This window comes from Onychomys torridus, chromosome 1, assembly GCF_903995425.1.
Source record: "Onychomys torridus chromosome 1, mOncTor1.1, whole genome shotgun sequence".
Taxonomy (NCBI): Eukaryota; Metazoa; Chordata; class Mammalia; order Rodentia; family Cricetidae; genus Onychomys; species Onychomys torridus.
Genome location: NC_050443.1, coordinates 5,588,838 through 5,610,717, shown reverse-complemented (window position 1 = coordinate 5,610,717; position 21,880 = coordinate 5,588,838). Strand labels below are relative to the sequence as shown.

General features: G+C 39.6%; 1 protein-coding gene across 1 annotated transcript; it reads left to right on the top strand.

Moving 5' to 3' along the window:
• The first annotated feature begins 433 nt into the window (after positions 1-433).
• On the top strand, positions 434-17,808 carry LOC118597155 (vomeronasal type-1 receptor 4-like). The gene is made up of 2 exons (XM_036208459.1): positions 434-1,318; positions 17,764-17,808. The coding sequence occupies exons 1-2, from the start codon at positions 443-445 to the stop codon at positions 17,806-17,808; spliced, it is 921 nt and encodes a 306-aa protein (XP_036064352.1). The 5' UTR covers positions 434-442.
• The last annotated feature ends 4,072 nt before the right edge of the window (positions 17,809-21,880 follow it).

The following is a 21,880-nucleotide window of genomic DNA, read 5'->3' as shown; positions in this document are numbered from 1 at the left end:
TTACTGAAGTTGTTTTCATTAAAACACATCTAGAAAATTTCAATATATTCTGGATATCTTTCATTATATTTGTTTCTGTGGGCTGTCACTCTTCATTATTTGTCATGGGTCAATGTGACATCATTCTGAATGTTTTCATTTTCTGTTAAGCTTGATTGCTCTCCTTCATCATTGTTTACATTCTGAGGTATTGTACATTCTCATAGTAATGTACATGGTTAGTCTCTACTCTTGTCAAACATTAGTGGATGAGGTCTTTTGAAGTGGTCAGGGCTGGTCTTCAACACCTACTTGAGTATAAAAGACCCTTTGTTTCAGTCCCTCAGTACTCTGTGGTGTAAAGACTTATTCATCTACTGTAGCCTGTAAATATTTGTCAGTACTTATTTTACCAGAAGAATAGTGCTGACATACACTAAAGGAAACTGTTAAAAATCACAGAATGGACTTCTGGAACCTAGTGATTATAATTATTTTCTTATCACAAACTACAGCTGGAATTCTTGGAAATTTCTCCTTAATTTTCTACTATCTAGACCTTTACTGCAGAGAATGCATATTAAAGCCAACAGACTTAATTCTCATTAATATAATGGGAGCCAACGCCTTGGTCATTCTCTCTGCAGGAGTGCCCCAAACAATGGCATTATTGGGATTTAAGTATTTTTTGAATGATTTTGGATGCAGGCTCCTAGTATATATTCAAGGACTTGGTAGGAGTGTGTCCATTGGCACCACCTGCCTCTTGAGTGTCTTCCAGTACTTGACCATTAGTCCCAGGAAGTCCTGTTGGAAGGATCTTAAAGTCAAAGTAGAGAAGAACATCAGCTCTCACATTTCCCTCCTCTGGATCATGTATATGTTCATAAATTTCATTTATTTTGCATACACACTGCTCAATAGGAATAGCAAAAATGTGACAAGAAAACGAGATTTTGAATATTGCTCCATTGTAGACTGTGATGAAATTGGTGGTTTGCTATATGCAGCATTGGTAGTGTGCCCTGAAGTCTTCTTTTCTGTGCTCATGGCCTGGTCCAGTGGATCCATGACTATCATTCTTTACAGACACAAGCAGAGGGTTCAACACATCCTCAGCACTCATGTTTCCAACAGAAACTCCCCTGAATCCAGAGTAACCAAGAAAATTCTCATCCTAGTGATTACCTTTCTTGCTTTTTACACTCTCTCCTCCATCTTAAGAGGTTACATTACTCTTTTGTATAATAACAATTGGTGGCTGGTGAACATCAATCGCTTCACTTCATTGTGTTTTCCAGCATTTGGCCCCTTTGTTTTCATTAATAATTACTCTATTGTATGCTGTGCGATGTTCTATATGTTAAATGTGATGCTCTGATTGGTTAATAAATAAAACACTGATTGGCCAGTAGCCAGGGAGGTAATATAGGCGGGACAAGGAGATAGGAAAATTCTGGGAAGTGGAAGGTTGAGAAAGAGAGACTCTGCCAGCCGCCACGTTAAAAAATAACATGTTAAGACACCGGTAAACCACAAGCCATGTGGCAACTTATAGATTAATAAAATGGATTAATTTAAGGTATAAGAACAGTTAGCACAAAGCCTGCCATGGCCATACAGTTTGTAAGCAATGTATATAATTCTGTGTTTGTTTACTTGGTTGGGTCTGAGCAGCTGTGGGACTGGAGGGTGAGAGATTTGTCCTGACTGTGGGCCAGCCAGAAAAACTCTAGCTACAATTGTATCCAGGTTTGGTTTTGTCTGGAAAAGGAATAAACATCATTTATACACATTTTAAGTATGCAGATGATGTTTTGCTTGGTATTCAGGTGTTTACTCACCTGACACCCTCAAATGGTCAATGCAGATTGTTATTTAGGTAGCATCTTGTCTTTTTAGGATTTGCTGAAATGAATATGGGACTTTTGCCTGGTGGTTGAATAAGCAGCCTACATGGTCCAATCCTATTATGTGAGGCCCATTGTGCTCTTTAACTAGAAGCTCAGAGAGTCTTCCCTTTAACCATCTACAGAAGCCTGCAAAAAGCTTACAATAACACTGCCCTTTTGTGTCATTCATTCTCGCCTGCTTGGTGATTTCACAGATGGCTCTGAGTACTACATTCTACTTGCTTGAATACTGAAATAGTGCCTGGCCATGATAGAGTGCATGAGGAATCCCTGTCCCATCATGCTTTCTCTAGCCTGCACCAATACAGAAACAAAATAAGATTACTATCTTTCACCTTATACAAAATGCAATTCAAAATGGCTGAGGGTTGTCTTGTAATTCTGAGTCTTGTTTGATAGTATTTTATTGAGAGTTTTAGCATCATCAGGGATATTGACTTGTAGATCTCCTCTGCTGTTGTTCTATCTTTTTCTGGTTTGGCTTCACTAAAAGAGTTTGATAGAATTTAATACATCCATGATAGAAATAAGTTTTTTTGATTCAAAAAAACAAAATAAAGACTTTATTTGACCTAGGTATTCTGCTCCAGGACATACTTCCTGAGAACTCCATATCATACCCTGGAGACATTTTCACATCTTTTTGTTGTTGCTGTTGTTGTTGTCTCTCTGTGTAGCTTTGGCACCTTTGCTGTAACTCACTCTATAGCATAGGCTGGCCCCAGATTCATAGGAATCTGTCTGCCTTTGCCTCCCAAGTGCTGGGATTATAGGCATGCACCACCACTGCCTGTCTTCACATCTATTTTAATTGCTGCTCTATTCACTATAACAAGGAAAGAGGGGCCACTTACATATTGATAAAGAGACAAATTCATAATTAAATTTGTGTTATATGCAAAATGGAATATTATTGAATACAGTGAAAGATGAAATCACAAAGTATGTAGGAAAATTGATGGACTTATTAGAGATAATATTAAGCCAGGTCACACAAGCTCAAAATGAAAAAAAATCACGTATTTTCTATCATACACAGATCCTATCCAATAATATCTACAGGTATATATGCAAATGGATGTAAGCATACCTTTGGGATAACATTTAGAATTCAGACTTAGAAAGGTAATATTAAATGATGACTAGGTGATAGAATTCATGAGTTATGAAAGAGGATAGAAAGAAAATTCTTTTCTTTTCTTATTTTTTTCAAGACAGGGTTTCTCTGTGTAGCTTTGCACCTTTCCTGGGACTCAGATTAAAAGCGTGCACCACCACCGCCCAGCAGAAAATTATTTTCTCTATTCTACTCTGACATTTTTTTCTGGTGTATGAGGTTAGAAAAATGTAATTACCAGTGACAATGTATAACACTAAGCAAAGATATATGGCCTTGGAATGGCTATTCTATCTGTATTGAAGTTCAGTGATAGGTACAGAATGGGTCCCTGGGCAAGTATTCCTATGACTAGTTCATTGTTGCCCTTTAATGCTTCCATTTGTGAGTTTAATATGAAACAGCATCACAGTCTTCCCAAAGATTCAAGGATGGTTCAAAATATACCCATCAGTAAATATAATGCATCACACAGATGGAATCAAAGACAGATAATCATATGGTTACCATATTAGATACCAGAAAAATCTTTGTTTTACTTTCTTGAACATATTATTGAAAGGAGGTTCTTCTCTCATACAATGATCCTGATTATAATTTCATTTCTGCCTACACTTCCCAGTTCCTCCCCTCCTCCATTTCCATGCAGATCCTCTACCTTTCTGTCAGTAGGAAACAGCAGGTTTCCAAGTCACAAGAATAAAACATAACCAAATAAAATATACTAAAATAAGACAAAACCATCACATGGAAGTTGGAAAAGGCTAAGCAAAAAAAGGAACATAGCCCAAGAGAAGGCATGAGAATCTGAGACCCACTCATTCACATATCACAAATGCATAAAATATTTAATTGAAAGTTATAACATAGTGTTTCAGTCTCTTTGAATTCACATGACTTTTGATTATTTGATTTAGAGGGCCTTGTTCTCCTGGTGTCATGCATTTCTTCTGGCTTTTATGCCCCTCCTGTCTCCTTTTCCATGGGATTTCCTGAGCTGAGAACCATAGGATTGAGACAATCCATTTGCCAGCCCCGATGTCAGAAGTATTATGAAAAACATCTTTCATCATAAAGGCCATTGAGTGTCCAAGGATGAAAAGATTATATCCCAACATAAGAAATTCTACATACTATGAACATAGAGTCAACTGTTAAGATCCAAGAATCTTATATGTAATAGGCATACCCTTACTGATCACCTCCAGTTATGTTTAATCTTCAAAAGTATCTGCTAGTTTTATGTGTAATTCTATAATTAAGGAATTACCTACAAAATAAAAGACTTTTGAAAAGAATTTTCTATTTGAGCCATATTTATAAAAGGAACATGTTAGGGGAAAGACATGAGGAGGGAAGAAAAATGAACATATTATAATGTAGGCAACTGAGAAAGGCAGAATAAAGGTTAACATGGGTTGATGAAAAGGTCCCCAATGCCAGGCAGTCATGGCGCATGCCTTTATTCCCAGTACTTGGGAGGCAGAGCCAGGCAGATCTCTGTGAGTTCGAGGCCAGCCTGGTCTACAAAGCAAGTTCGAGGAAAGGCACAAAGCTACACAGAGAAACCCTGTCTTGAAAAACAAAAAATAAAAACAAAAACAAGAATAAGCCTCAGTGTGTGATTTATTTGGGAGCTGGGTGGCAGGCCCCCAAAAAGAGCCAAAACAACAACCACAGGTATCTTCTGGATGTTGAGATGTTGAATTTAAAGCTGTGTGATATACTGACTGAGGTTGTCCTTATAAGGGACATACATGATGAGACTCATTATTTTGTATAACTACTACGCTATAATAAAGAAGATCTAACATCAAAGGGGTCCATGCTATGCTGAAATCTCCCAATCTGGGAAACAATAGCTAACAATCCAGATGGACAGAAGCTAGAAACATATCACTGTGATCTGTCTACCTCACCAAAACCCATTAACAGATTCAATAAAATACAAATGAAAATTCCCATCTCCCAGAAATACTACTCTTGATCATATTACCAAAGGATGCACATTCATACCACAAGGATACATGGTCAACTATATTCATAGCAGCATTATTTGTAAGAGCCAGAACATGGAAACAATATGGATGCCCATCAACTAAAGAATGGATAAAGAAAATGTAGATTTACACAATGAAGTGTTACTCAGCTGTAAACATAAAATACAATTTGCAGGCAAATAGATGGAAGTAGAAAAAAAAAGTCCTGAGTGAGTTAATCCAGACCCAGAAGACAAACATGGTATGTATTCACTCATATATGGATACTAGATGTAAGACAAAGGATAACCAGACTACAACCCATAGCTCCAAGAATCTAGGTAACAAGGAGGATCCTAAGAGAGATTTGTGGATCACTCGGGGAAGGGGAAATATATGGATTTTCTGGGTAAAATGGGAATAGAGGTGGTAAAGGGGAGGGGAAGGGGGATGAGAACATGAAGAAATGGGATGGATAAGTTGGTGGAGGGATGGAGTGGGAAAGCAGTGAAAGAGATACCTGAATAGAGGGAGCCATTATTGGGCTAAGGAGAAGCCTTATGGTAGGGAACATCCCAGAAATCAACAGGGATGACCCCAGGTAAGACCAGTATCAGTAGTATAGAGGGTACTTGAGCTGCCCTCCCCCTGTAATCAGAATAGTGACCCTAACTATCATCATAGAACCTTCATCTAGTAACTGAAGCAGATGCAGAGACCCACATCCCAGCTCCAGGCTGAGCTAAGAGAGTCCAAATGAAGAGAAGAAAGAGGGATTCTATGAGCAATAGGGGTCAAAATCATGATGGGAAAACCCACAGAGACAGATGAGCACACATGGACACTAGACTGAAAGGTGGGAATCCTGCATAGGATTAAACTAGGACCTCTGCGTGTGGGCAACAGTTTGTAGCCTGGTCTGAATGTGGGACCCTTGGCAGTGGGATCAGGATGTATCCCTTGTGCATGAGCTGGCTTTTTGAAGCCCATTCCATATAGTAGGATGCCATGCTCAGCCTTGATGATGGTGAGGAATGAGGAGGGGGCTTTGTCCTGTTTCAGTTGAATGTGCCAGGCCCTGTTGACTTCACATGGGAGGCCTTACCCTTTTTGATGAGAGGATAGGAATGGGCTGAGGTATGTGGTGGAGGGAGCAATAGGAGGGGAGGGAGGGAAGAGTGTGGTTGGTATATAACATGAATAAAAAATACATTAAAAAGTAAGAAAACTCACATTTCATTTTTATACAAAGAGAAAAGAAACAACCCCCAAATTCATGTAGAACCACAACAGATCTAAATAGAAAATATAATCCTGATCAGAAAGAATGATACTGGAGAAATTGCCATTCCATATCTTAAGACATAGTACAGAGACAAAAACAAAACTAAACAAAACAAAACAAAAAAACCAGTAAGTTGTTGGCATAAATCCTGGCATGATTGGACTCTGGATGGCCTGGGAATTGATCCTGGTTCCTCTGGACAATCAGTCAATGCTCTTAACTGCTGAGCCATCTCTCTTTTCATCACCTCGTGACTTCCTCGCTCCACCAAGCTCTATCACTTCCGGTCTATCTGTACAGACCTCCAGACCTCTATGGTTAACTAGTGGCTAGCTCCTCCTTCTGATATTCAGGCAAGTTTTATTTGTTAGAACACAAATAAAATATCACCACAATTCAGTCATTTAATATTTAACAGCATGCCAAAAGCATAGGGTGCAAAAAAGAAAATATCTTCAATAAATTATGCTAGGAAAATTGAATTTCCATGTGCAAAGAATGAAACGAGATCTGTACCTATCCCTTAAAAAAACAAAACAACAACAACAAAAAAACAATTAACTCAAAATGGATCAAAGATATAAATGTGAAACCTGAATCAAGGAAATTGCTAGGAGAAAATATAGGCAAGACTGTACATGTTGTAGGTGTAGGAAAGGACTGTATAGAACTCCATTTGCTCAAGAATTAAAGAAAACAATATTTTTATTTTTATCAATTAAAATTGTTTTTGATAATTTTATATGCACACATATGTGTAAACACACACACATACATATGATGTATAAGTATAGGTGCATTTCTATTCTGTTTACTGTTTGCACTATTGCTGGCCTGATAACTTCATAAACCAAAAAGTTCCTCACCAACCAAAGGTTCTTCAGTGTAATGTCATTTAGAGACAAGCACCTCACTAAGAATTCTTCAGGGTTTTAATGCCATTCTGGGATTGCTGAGGTATCCATCCTCAGAGAATGAGTAGTTACTGGTTCTTCATTCTATCCAGTTAGACAAAAAAAAATGTTGAATTGGCACAGTCCATATTGTGTAAAACATTCTAATAAATCACAGCTGCAACATTATATATATATATATATATATATATATATATATATATATATATATATTATATGTTACAGTTATGATATATAGTATATACAATAAAATGTATAATATATAATATATATTGCAGTGAGACCCACACCCATCAGTTTGATGATCAGGACTCACCCTCAAAATTCTGTGGGATTTTAATCACAGTAATGGTGCTAGATGCATACTCAGATATGTGCTAGTTATGTGCACAGGTATGGAGATACATAGTGGCAGAGGTTTGCCCTGAGAGCCTGTATAGAGGGGGCACAGCTTCTTCTTTACAACCAAGAATATGCTTGGCAGAGTTGGTAGTGAACTTGAGCTGAGACTTGGATCCTGAGACCACAACACTTAGCACCCTAAGGGGGAATGATAATCATTCCCTAGGACACAGTGTGCTTTATCTCTGTTGTACTTGAGATATTCTGTGTTCCCCTTGTGAGTATTGTTTGATTTACCACTGACTTTCTCTCACTGTATGACATCCTCTCCCTTTTTTCATGACATCATTGTCTTCATTTCTCCTTTCAGGAAAACTAAGTAAGATGCTGCATTTCTTAATAAACTTGTTTGTCATGAGACACAACTTTTGTAAAACCACCTGATTCCAACATTTATCTTTCTTGTCCTTCCTTCTCCTTATCTTCTAACCCCCTGGTCTTCTCTCTCTGAAAACTCTGACACTGAAGAATAACTTGCTCATCCAGTTCATGAAAGAATACACATGAGAATTCATACATACACAGAAGCAAATGTGCACAAGAAATAACATACACCTACAAATAAAAACTATCATTTTAAAACCAGTATGTGCAAGTGTTAATCATTATTCATAGTGAGTTTTAATGTGATACTTTTGTTTCAGAAACTTCATACATGTATATAATGTAATACAATCATATATATACTGTTGGAGCCCACTAGGTTTCCTAGTGGTTGTACCCAGCAGGATTGCATAAGAGGTTGATTGAACTACAGTCCTGGGTACCAGATGACTGTAGCTAGCAAGGAGAAGGTCTTTTGCTTCACCACTTGGCATTGTTACAAATAGACCTTTGGGGCTGGAGGATAAGGATCTGAGTGCACCTGAGTCTGTCCTGTATTTTCTCTCTGTTTCTTTACCCTTTATTTCTAACTAAGTCTCCTACCCCTCATTCCTCAAGAGTTCCTGGGGTAAATAAATGTGGGGGCTTGTCCAGAAAATATGGTACCATGAACAGGGAACAGGGACTTGTTAAAAGGATTGTAGGGGGGCTTGTGAGTGTAGGCATGCCAATAAGGAATTGAAAAGTGAAGTCAGTGATATTTTATTCTTGGGTGTATAAGGAGGCAGTGAAGAAAATACCATAAGGCTGCAGGATTAGAATTATCTCTATAGATCTCTCTCTTTCTCTCACTCTCTCCTCTCTCTCTTTTCTATCTATAAAATAAGGAAGGTAGAGTGTAGCAATATAGTGTAGGAACAACTTAGAAGTGTAAGGTAGTATAGAAAAACGTTAGTTATAAAATGTAGGTTTAAATAGGTCATAGATTTAGTATAAAGAGAATCAGAGAAATGTAGATTTAAAATATATAGGCTTTAGGTTTAAGGATATAGTGAAAGAAGTAATTTAGAGTATGTTTTTCCAACGTGGATGTAGAGAGAAGTGTCCACGGCAGACTGTGGACTTGGCAGTTCCAGAAACCAATGGTAATGGCAAGAAGGAGCTCCAGAAACTGCTAACTTCAAAAGGCAGCAGCATAAAGTTGTGTCTACTGCAGCGAGTAGCCATTCCAGCATTGGCCTGGAAGTTCAAATCCCCCTTGAGGCTTCAGTAACAGTCATGCCTACAAGGCAGGGCTGAGAGAGGAAGCTGAAGACCCAAGATTGAGAAGTGAGGGATCTCTTTGGTGCCTGGACACTGGACACTGGAGGTAGACCAAGCAGAGTTCTCCAGAGAACACTGCCAGACTGTGCCATACCTTTGCCAGACCCTACAACCTACCTATCCCTTCATTTGTAAGTTACTCCACAAAATAAACCTCCCTTTTAACTATGTGGAGTGGCCTTAATAATTTCACCAATAACCTTAATAATTTCACCAATAGTCTACTGCTGAGCAGACACCATGAGGCAGCAAAAGCAGAACCAGCACTAGCGGTGAGGGTCCACAGACTTTCAGCCATGAAGCTAAGCCATGAGAGAGGCTAACAACAAGCAGAAGTTTGGAAAGCACTGCAGAGATGCCATGCTGTAGGAAAGGTGAACAGCAAAATTCTGAAACCTTTGAGATGCTACACCATGAGAAAGGTGAATGGTGGAGAAATCCAAGTGGTTTGCATCTCCTCAGAAAAGATGAACAGTGAGCAGAGAAATGGTAAACAACAGAGATGGCTGAGTTCAGGCCACTTCCAGAGGCTGCTGCAATGTGTTGGAAAGCAATAAGCTGGATAGGTGCCACATAACAAAGTTAAATCAAGACCAGATAAAATATTTAAATAGACCAATAATCTCTAAGGGAATAGACACAGTAATTAAAAGTCTCCCAACCAAAAAAAGCCCAGGATCAGATGGTTTCAAGGCAGAATTCTACTGTATCTTCAAAGAAGAGGTAATACCAATTACTCTTTAAATTTTTCCACACATTAGAAACAAAAGAAACATAAAATTCCTTTTATGAGGCTACAGTTACTCTACTTCCTTCGTGAACATTGATGCAAAAAATATTCAATAAAATATTGGCAAACAGACTCCAAAAACACATTCAAAAATTATCCACTATGATCAAGTAGGCTTCATCCCAGTGATGTAAGGATGGTTCAACATATGAAAGTCTGTCAATGTAATACACCATATAAAATAACTGAAAGAATAAAAAACCACATGATCATCTCATTGGATGCTGAAAAGGCTTTTGACAAAATCCAATAGCCCTCATGATAAAGGTCTTGGAGAGTTCAGGAATGCAGAGAACATACCTAAACATAATAAAGGCAATTTACAGCAAACCAACAGTCACGATCAAATTAAATGGAGAGAAACACAAATAGATTGTGCTAAAATTAGGAACAAGACAAGAATGTACACTCTCCCTATATTTATTCAATGTAGTACTTGAAGTTCTAGCTAGAGCAATAAGACAACAAAAGGAGATCAAGGGGATACAAATTAGAAAGGAAAACATCAAACTTTCACTATTTGCAGATGATAGTATATATAAGTGACCCCTAAAATTCAACCAAGGAACTCCTACAACTTATAAACACTTTCAGTAATGTGTCAAGATACAAGATTAACAAAAAAATCAGTAGCCCTCTTATATACAAATGACAAATGGGCTGAGAAAGAAATCAGAGAAAAATCACCCTTTCCAATAGCCACAAATAATATAAAATACCTTGGGGTAACTCTAACTAAGCAAGTAAAGGACCTGTATGACAAGAACTTTAAGTTTTTGAAGAAAGAAGTTTAAGAATATATCAGAAAATGGAAAGCTCTCCCATGCTTATGGATAGATAGGATAAACATCTTACCAAAAGCAATCTACAGATTCAATGCAGTCCCCAACAAAACACCAACACAATTCTTCACAGACCTGGAAAGAACAATACTTAACTTCATATGGAAAAACAGAAAAATACCTGACAGTCCAATTAGAAAATGGGCTATAGGGCTAAATAGAGAATTTTTTCTCCTTTTTTTATTTACTATATTTGTGTTTTAATTTTACACATCAGCCATGGGTTCTGCTGTCCTCCCCCTTCCGACCACCGCCCTTACCTTCCCCCCAGCCCCTCCCCTCCATTCCCATCTCCTCCAGGGCCAAGACTCCCCTGGGGATTCAATTCAACCTGGTGGATTCCGTACAAGGCAGGTCCAGTCCCCTCCTTCCAGGCTGAGCAAAGTGTCCCTGTGTTAGCCCAATGTACCAAACAGCCAGCTCATGCACTAAGGATAGGTCTGGGTCCCACTGCCTGGGTGCCTCCCAAACAGTTCAAGCTATTCAGTTGGCTCACTTACCCAGAGGGCCTGATCCAGTTGGGGGCTCCACAGCTTTTAGTCCATAATTCATGTGTTTCCATTAGTTTGGCTGTTTGTCCCTGTGCTTTTCCAATCTTGGTCTCAACAATTCACACTCTTACAGTCCCTCCTCTTTCTTGACAATTGGACTCCTGGAGCTCCACCTGGGGCCTAGCCAAGTAATGAAGGGCAAGGTTCAAGGGAAAGAGAGCTTAGGGGAGCAGGAGATCCCAGCTGGATCAAGAACAGAAAGGGAGAACAAAGAATAACAGACCATGATAAATGAAGACCACATGAGAACAGGAAGAAAAATGCTAGAGAAGTCCCCAGAAATCCACAATGATACATACACTGTAGACTACTTGCCATGGTCGAGAGAAAGCCTGATCTGACCTAGTCTGGGGATCAGATGGCCAAACACCCTAACTGTTGTGCTGGAACTCTCATCCAATAACTGATGAAAGTGGATGCAGAGATCCTTGGCCAGGCCCCAGGTGGAGCTGCAGGAGTCCCATTGTCGAGAAAGAGGAGGGACTGTAAAAAGAGAATTCTTAAGAGAAGAATCTCAAATGACCAAAAGACATTTAAGGAATTGCTCAACATCCTTAGTCATCCGGGAAATGCAAATCAAAGTGACTCTAAGATACCATCTTACACTTGTCAGAATGGATAAGATCAAATCACCATAGGCAGCTTATGTTGGAGGGGATGTGGATCAAGGAGAACACTCCTACACTGTTGGTGGGAATGCAAACTTGTACAGCCACTTTAGAAATCAATATGGCAGTTTTTCAGAAAATTAGGAATCAATCTACCACAAGACCCAGCTACACCACTCTTGGGCATATACCCAAGGAATGCTTAATCTTACCACAAGGACACATGCTCACCTATGTTCATAGCAGCATTTTTTGTAATAGCCAGAACTTGGAAATAACCTAGATGCCCCTCAACTGAAGAATGGATAAAGAAAATGTGGTACGTATACACAATGGAGTACTACTCAGCAGAGAAAAACAATGACATCATAAGGTTTTCAGGTAAATGGATGGAACTAGAAAATATCATCCACAGTGAGGTAACCCAGAATCACAAAGACAAACATGGTATGTACTCATTCATAAGTGGATACTAGATGTAAAGCAAAGAATAACCAGAATGCAATCCATAGTTCCAAGGAGGCTAGCTAGCAAGGCAGATCCTAGGAAAGGCATAGGGACTGCCTAGCAATGGTGAAATGGATGAGATCTACATGAGCAAGTGGGAGTTCGGGACAGTATTGCAGGACAAGGGAGTGGGGAATGAAAGGCAAGTGGGAGGTTCCAGCTGGATTAGGAACAAAGTTGGAGAATAAAGAAAGAGATACCATGATAAATGAAGGCACCATGGGAATAGGGAGAAGCAGAGTACTTGGGAGATTCCTCAGGAATTCACAAAAATGACTCCATCATAGACTATTGGTAGTAGTCAAGAGGGTGCCTGAGCTGAACTACTCTGGTGATTGGATGGCTGAATACCCTAACTGTCATCATAGAACCCTCATTTAGTGACTGATGGAAGCAGATGCAGCAATCCACTGCTCAGACCCAGGCCTAGCTCCAGGAGTCCAATTGATAAGAAATGGGGGATTCTATGTCTAAGAGGTATCAAGACCATGATTGAAAAAAGTACAGAGACAAGTAGCCAAACACATGAACTATGAAGCAATAGCTGAGGAGCCCCCATGGTACTGAACTAGGCCCGCTGGATAAGCAGGACTGTTGTTTAGCCTGAACTGTTTAAGGTTCCCCCAGGCAGTGGATCTAGGACCTGTCCCTAGTACATGAGCCAGCTTTTTGGAACCTAGTGCCTATGGTGAGACACTTTGTGCAGCCTTGGTGCAGTGAGGAGGGGCTTGGACATGCCTCAACTGAATGTACCAGGCTCTGCTATCTCCCCATTGGAGACCTTGACTTGGAGGAGGTGGGAATGTGGGGTGGATGGATGGGGTGAGGCTGAGGGGTGGGAGGAGGTAGGACATATAAAATGTTATGTAAAATGAATAGCAAATCTCCTAATAAAAATGGAGAAAAAATGATTATATGCCAGCTTTTTTTCAATGACTCCAAAGAATATTAGGAAACCAAAGCAGCATAAATTAATGAATGAAATAAATGAAATTAAGACTAGACCTAGGTGGTATTACTTCCTTCTGACACTGATATCCCCTCCATAGAATGAATATAAATTTCTTTATGTCACCTAATTTAAATGTTCCAACATCACCTCTCACCATACTCTTGTAAATTTCCCCAGTTAAAACCAGTGAATAATCAAACTAAACAAGGGTAGAAGGACTTTTTTAATCTGACTTCAGTGCCTAATCGGGGGTTGATATGTATTTGGGCTTGTCTGCTCAGAAAAATATACACAATTGTCCATAATCATCCTGACAAATTTCACAATCATCAATAAATTTTAATAAAAAGGAAGTCTACCAGTAAAATTGGCACATTGACCTTGCAGAATAACAGAAATTAGTGCATGTGAATAGAGCTCATTAAATCAACAGATTAAATTATCAAACAATGTGTGGGATAAATTAATTTTAAAGTAAATGGTATTTGCTATTTATGTTCAGAGTATACACTAAACTTTGAAAACACAACAGTGGTCAATTACCAGACTGTACTACTTCAATATCATTGCTGATCATAATGAAACCAATATCTTCATGTAAATAATGTAGAAAAATTCTACATTTTGCCCATACAGATTTTTGGATAAAAACACAAAAGACCAATGAAAAGCATTTGACTTGTTTGGACAGAAAAGGACATCGTGAAATGGGGAGATACTGGTCACCCCAAAAGTGTTGTGAGATGATTAGGAGTGGTCAGAGAACTTATTCATTCTTTTATTCTGCACTCAAAGGGAGTGCTTACTTTAAGCTACACTGTGGAAGTGATAGAATCATAGGATCACACATCATTGAGATCTGGTGGGATGAAGGGTCAGGCCACACTGGATAAGTAATCCCAGAAGAGCCGAAGGAAAAGGAATGGGAATCATGTGTAAAAGAAAGCTTAAAAAATTTGCACAATAACAGATGGGTAGCTCAGGAAAGGGGAGTGTAATGTTAAACCACAAAGAAACTGAAAGTTCTGTAAGGTAGGTCTGGAAAACATTACTTTGAGGGTTTTCCTCATTCTGGTTTGTGCATAAATCAATCAGAGAGCATGGAGGACTTACAGTTTCTCCTTGTTTGTAGGTTCATGGAGACAACAAATTAATGCCCTGAGCCTCAAAAGGAGAATGTGAGATTGCTCATACAAAAAGACTTTTAAATTAACATTTTCATTTCCTAAACAAATCCAGAAGATATTGAAAGTAACAAAACAGTATAATAAAATGGCAATAACACTGACAAAATTTGGTAGCATGATATGAAATTCCCAAAGAATAATTTAAAAATAGGTTAAAACCTTTTAACTAAAAATTAAAGGTTGATATCTTTCTAAACAATTTGACACCATGATTTTTCATTACTATATCCTGTTTATCACATGAATAGACTGCTTGAATTATTCTTGGCTGAGAGACATTTAGTATTTAGATTATTCCTAGTATTTGGCTGTTACTATAAACAGACTGCAAAAGACATATAAATGATATATGTAAAGACAGGACTTCTACATTTTATATTTAGGAGTAGATTATTGAATCCAATAAAATCTACATTTTATATTCTATTAAAAAGTGGATCAAAAAAAAGTGGATCCTCCTCCTGTCTCACACTGTACTAAGAGTGCTGGAGAATCAGGCTGGCTTTGAACTTTGTACTTGTTGACTTCACTGGGATTAGAGTGAAGTCTCTAAATATCATTGTCTAATGAACATGATTCTTATCTGTAATGGAATTCCATAGAACATGGCTGCTATGTAGCCCACCAGTTTGCTGATTGTCTCTGGTATTCATCTCTTATGCTACCAATGGAGCACCAGGGTTCTATACATGAATTACTATATCTAGCTTTTCATGGGTTCCAGCAATCTTCATGATAATCATATTGTTTTTGCTGCAATCACTTTATCTGCTTAACAGTCACCCTAGCCCCAGAATAGGACTAAATATAGAAACAAACCTGGAATTTCTGTCTAAGCACCAGGATGTCATACCTACTTCAACTTTCATCTACCATGCTAGACCAATACAATACTCTTGTAGAATTTCAGAGATATTATTATAGTCACAACCATATAATCATGGCAACATATCTGAGGATATCACTGCTTTTGAAAAAGATCATATATCTGTTTCACTCACCTTCAGAAAAAAATCATTAAATACCTAGCCCACATTTTTCTATTTTTTCACTTTTTCTTTGGACTCAATTGACTTGAATCAGTACCCACATTATTTTAGTTGTAGAGCAGCTAATGTTCTTCATTAAAACATGTTCCTCTTTTCCTACCTTTGATCTTGTTACAAGGAAAGAAACTGGATCATTTGTTTGTAGTAATGTTCATCATTCTGCTAGCTCATGGGACCCTTTTAGCCTTCCCTGTGACAATTTATTACCAACTCTTCACATTTAAGCATCTCCTTGTAATGCATGTTACATCTGCCAGACATCCTTCTTTAGTAAGCTTTCTCATGTGATCATTCCCTAGTTCATTTATTGCTCTGGTTCCATTTATACATTTTCTCTTGAAAATGGTCATCATTGGATTCTTACTTTAATTTTTCATTATTTATTTGGTTACGTCGAAATACTGTCTATACTGAGAAAGCAGGAGGAATGAGAAGTAATGAGTATTCCTTCCTATATTTCACAGTCTCCAAAATACACAGAGAAGCATTCTACAATGAAATCCTTCTTTTTTATTCATTTACCACTCTTGATGCTTTACTGACACTGTCTTTGGGAAGCTGCTTTCATTTCAATGCCATTCATTGGATAGGCTCTCTGTTAAGAGATGTCATCCTCTGAAACACTTTCCTCTTATGGCTTGGTCCTCAATTTGGAGTAGTCATTGTTTGGCCACTCCAAGAATTTCTGCATCATGACTGACTCTGTGCATGCTGTGGGCAGGATAGGTAGTAGGTTTTGTGGATGGGTTGGTGCTCTAGTCCCAACAATGGGACTCTAGCCTTCTTACAGAAGATGGCTGTTTGAGGCACCATACACTCCATTACTAGTCATCCGTGCTAGGATCATAGGATCCTGGATGTTTATACTGCACTATATTGCTACGCCCACAGCTGTGACACCTGTGTAGCTGTAGCAAGTATGCCGCTGTGCTGGGGCCCAGCAGCTGAAGGGTTGAGGTTGGAGCTTCCCGGAGCGTGGCCTCAAGCGGTTCCCCCACAATCAGCAATCGTCATGCAGCCTGAGGATCCCAGGAAGCCCTGGAGAACGAAATGGCCTTGACAACAGTCCTTGTTGGCACTAATCATGATCTTTCTCTGTATGTCTTATCTGTGTCTTCTCCAGTTAACAGCACAACCAGTACAGGTCAGCACCAACATGACTGACCCAGGTCACCTGTACCCGGAGCACCTCCATTTATCAGACCAGTGTATAAGGAACCTCAAAAGACTTCCTCAAATACATCTCTGGGGTCGTTCCTGTTTAGAGTAGAGCAGCGCGAGCTCTTGTCAGAAACAGCCAGAGAGCCCAAAAATGAAAGTAAAAAATAAAAATGTTACGAGGGAATAAACATAGCGTGCCAGACCCTTCTAGAGAGAAAGAGTTAGAGAAAATTCCCCAACACACACTTCCCGGGGGGTATACACAGTACTTCTTAGGAGGGAGCTGGTGGACAGCCCCTAGGTGGACCCCCGAAGGTGGAAGTTACCTAGAGCCGCTCCCATATACAGGAAGTTATGATAAAGTTGGGAACAGATGGGTAAATTATAAAGAACGGCTTGGAAAGCAAATGGGCATATGATAGTAAAATATAACCCAGACTGGCAAGAGTTTGGCTCCCCACAGATGTGGTCACTGGCGCGAGACAGATTTCACAAAATTCTGAGATCATGCCCTCAGACAATAGCCATGGTGAACTCGCGCTGCAGAAGTGATACACAAAAATAGATATGGATGTCTCTTGTTATTGTTTCTTGCTGACTCTGAGTAATTGTAAAAAATAATGACCTGATGTAACCCCCTGCCAAGTTCCTTGATTGTAAAAGTATATAAGCATTGCCTATACAGAAGTAAAATTGCAGCAGCACATCAACACATGTGTCTGTCTGTCATTCTCCTCGCCGATTCCTGACTTCTCCTTGAGCCTTCTCCCTGGTTCTCCCGCAGTGGTGGTCTCCCTCTGGGTGGTCTGCGGCAGGTGGCGCCTCGAACAGGGACTTGAAGGACAGGTAATCTTTTCCCCCCTTTTTCTTTCCTCCTCAGAAGTCAGGTACGGTTCTTACCAGGGAGCTGCAGTCCCGCCGGTAAAGGATCACCGGTTAAGTGTAAGTAATCAAGGAGCCATGGGGCACGCATTGACTAAGAATGAGAAAATGCTGGTAACTATGATACAGCGTATGTTAACTAAATCAGGGTTTCGGACATCAGTTGCAGATGTGCAGCAATTTATTGCCTTCTTAAAGAAGACCAGCCCTTGGTTCGTTGAGGAGGGATCATTGACTGTGGATGAATGGAAGAGAGTGGGGACAGAGGATTACGCCACCCCACAATCACAGACAAAGATACCTAGAGATATCTTGCAATTGATAACAACTAACGCCGTGCAATCATGGCGAAAAATTCCCCCTCAGGGAACCAAGGGAGGAGCATTGGCTAGTATTAAACAAGGTACTGAAGAATCCTACCAGGATTTTATAGCTAGGCTTGAGGAAGCTGTCTCTAGAATGCTCCCCCCCTCAGAGGGGACGAGTATTCTATTGAAGCAGTTAGCATGGGAAAATGCCAATGCTCTATGTCAAGATCTGATTAGATCAATAAGAAAAACTGGAACCCTCCAGGACTACATAAAAGCATGTCAGGATGCCTCACCGGTTGTAGTGCAAGGAATGGCCTACGCCGCAGCCATGAAAGGACAGAAATTTAGCGCCTATATCAAACAAACATATGGGAATGGCAGGAAAACTGCCCAATCTCCAACTTGCTTTCAATGTGGAAAGGAAGGACATATGCAAAAAGAGTGCAGACAGGGAGGCAGAGCCAGACCTAAAAAGGGGGCTCCTGGCCTATGCCCTCGCTGCAAGAGAGGAAAACATTGGAGAAACGAGTGTAAATCAAAGTTCCATAAGGATGGAACGCCCCTAGGAAAAGGGGGCTCTGATGATGAACAGGAAGAGACAAAAAACTAAGTCAGGGGTGTTCTCCTAACCCCGCAACAAAGGGAGAGGAGAGGAGGCAACAAGCACCTCATTCAGGGCTAGACCCTGAAGCTCCAGAGTTCACTGTTCATGATTTGCCTAGAGCAACTCCAGAAAGTGCAGGCTTGGATCTTGCTAGCACTAAGGACATGATACTGTCCAGATGGGATGGAATAGCTTTAGTTCCTACCAATGTAAGGGGCACTCTGCTGCCACAAACTGTGGGACTAGTCATTGGACGAAGTTCCAATTATCAAAAGAACTTTGAGGTTCTTCCAGGTGTAATTGATGCAGATACAGAAAATACTATTAAAGTTATGGTGAGGCCATCAGCAGAGACCATACAGATTCACAAAGGACAGAGGTTGGCTCAGCTGATCCTCTTACCTCTTGTTAAATTACCCAATCCTGTCATGAAGGATGCCCGGGGGCAAGGACAATTTGGGTCCACTGAAGGAATGTTCATGGTACAGGATCTTGGAGAGAGACCCTTTAAGTGCATCTTGATTAATGGACGGAAATTTCGGGGTCTAATGGACACAGGTGCAGACAGGACTTGTATAGCTGCTTCAGAATGGCCTAGTAATTGGCCCATTCAAAAAACAGGGTCCTCCTTGTTGGGACTTGGCTCTGCTTCAGGGGTTATGCAGAGCACTGCATTATTGAAGTGGAAAAGTGAAGGTAAAGAAGGCTTGATACAGCCTTATGTGCTCCCATCTCTCCCATTCACTTTGTGGGGGAGAGACATGCTTGATTCCATGGATATTAAACTAGTGACATCAGATCAAATTAGTTATCAAAATTTTTCATAGGGGCCACTGCAGAACATCTGTATGCAGACAAAATAGAATGGCTTACTCAGGAGCCTGTGTGGGTGAGTCAATGGCCCCTAACAACAGAAAAGATACAGGCTCTGGAACAACTAGTGCAAGACCAATTACAAAAAGGGCATATAATAGAATCTAACAGCCCATGGAATACCCCTGTCTTTGTTATCAAGAAAAAATCAGGAAAATGGAGACTGTTGCAGGACCTTAGGGCCATCAATGCAGTGATGAAGGATATGGGGCCATTGCAACCTGGCCTGCCCTCTCCTGTGGCTGTGCCTCAAGGATGGCATATAATTGTCATAGACTTACAAGACTGTTTTTTTACCATCAAACTTAACCCCTCAGACAGTGAATATTTTGCCTTTAGTGTTCCCTCAGAGAATTTTAAGCAGCCTTTCAAAAGATATCAGTGGGTAACATTGCCTCAAGGAATGAAAAATTCTCCTACATTGTGCCAAAAATTTGTAGATCTAGCTTTGCAGAAAATAAGACAAAAATATCCTGATTTATATCTCATTCACTATATGGATGACATACTTCTGGCCCATAAAGAAAAAACTCAGTTGGAACACATATTAGAAGAGACCATAGAGGCACTAACCCTGTATGGATTAGTGATAGCCCCTGACAAGATACAGAAAGACAGGCCTCTAAATTATTTAGGACAAATAATTAAGGAAGATTATATTACCTCTCAAAAGGTCTCCATCAGAAGGGATAAATTAAAGACTTTAAATGATTTTCAGAAATTATTAGGTGATATTAACTGGCTTAGACCTTATTTAAAAATTACCACTGGTATGTTGAGCCCTCTATATTCAACTTTACATGGTGATTCTAATCCAAAATCCAAACGTGAGTTGACAAAAGAAGCTATTAAGGCCTTGCAATTGGTAGAACAGGCTTTAACTGCAGCTAAGGTTAAACAAGTAAATTATACAGAGCCATGGTCTTTGATACTTTTTGCAACTTCTTATACACCCACTGCTTGCCTGTGGCAAGATGGAGTGATGGAATGGTTACATTTACCACATACTCAAGCTAAGATGTTGGCTGATTATCCTTATTTATGCTCCATATTAATATGTAAAGGCCGCAATCGGTCAAAAGAATTGTTTGGGAAGGAACCACATAAGCTTATTATTCCATATAATAAAGCACAATTAGAACATTTATATCAATTCAATGAAGATTGGATTTTGGCACTACAGAATTTTACAGGTCAGATATTGTTTCATTACCCTAGACACCCTATAATAGAATTTGCAAGAAATGTGGAATTGATATTTCCTGTCTGGTTCTCTCATAGCCCCTTAGATCATGCTGTAAATATTTTTACAGACGGTTCCTCCTCAGGAAGAGCTGTGGTTTTTACCCAGACACATGGCCTGTGGATAGAGGAAGGAGAGAAGACTTCTGCACAGCAAGCAGAAATTAGAGCAACTATTTTGGCCTTTGAAAAGTTCTCTCAAGAGTTTAACCTTTTTACAGATTCTAAATATGTAGCTAACTTGTTTCCAGCATTGGAAACTGCCCTTTTGTCAGGAAAGTCCCCCATTTTACCATTTTTACAGAGATTACAAAATTTAGTTCAAAAAAGGTCACAAAAATTTTATGTAGGACATATTAGAGGACATAGCAAATTACCTGGTCCACTGGCTCAAGGTAATGCTATGGCAGATTTATTGACCCAAAATTCTTCGGGAGTGTTTTCTGTACATGAGGCTCAGAAAAGTCATGCCATACATCATCAAAATGCATCTGCTCTAAGAAAGATGTTCTCTATAACAAGGGAACAGGCCAGACATATAGTAAAAGAATGCACTCATTGCCCCCCAATACATCACCCACAAAAGATGGGTGTAAACCCTAGAGGTTTGAAGCCTAATGTTATTTGGCAAATGGATGTGACTCACATCTCTTCTTTTGGAAGAATGGGTTATGTACATGTCACAGTAGACACGTACTCCCATTTCACTTATGCCTCAGCTAGGACTGGGGAAGCAGTCAAAGATGTGGTTCAACACCTTATACAATGTTTTCAAATCATGGGTCTTCCCTCACAAATAAAAACAGATAATGGGCCTGCTTACACTTCTAAAGCTTTTGAAAAATTTTGTGGCCAATGGGGAATCGCCCATGTTACAGGGATACCCTACAATCCTCAAGGACAGGCCATTATAGAAAGGACTCATCAAAATTTAAAATTACAAATAGAGAGGCTACAAGCCTCTAATGGGTATTTTACTCCTCATCATGTCTTATCCCATGCCCTGTTTGTGCTTAATCATCTGAATACAAATGACAAGGGACTCAGTGCAGCCCTGATTCATTGGGATCGTGAATTCCATAAGA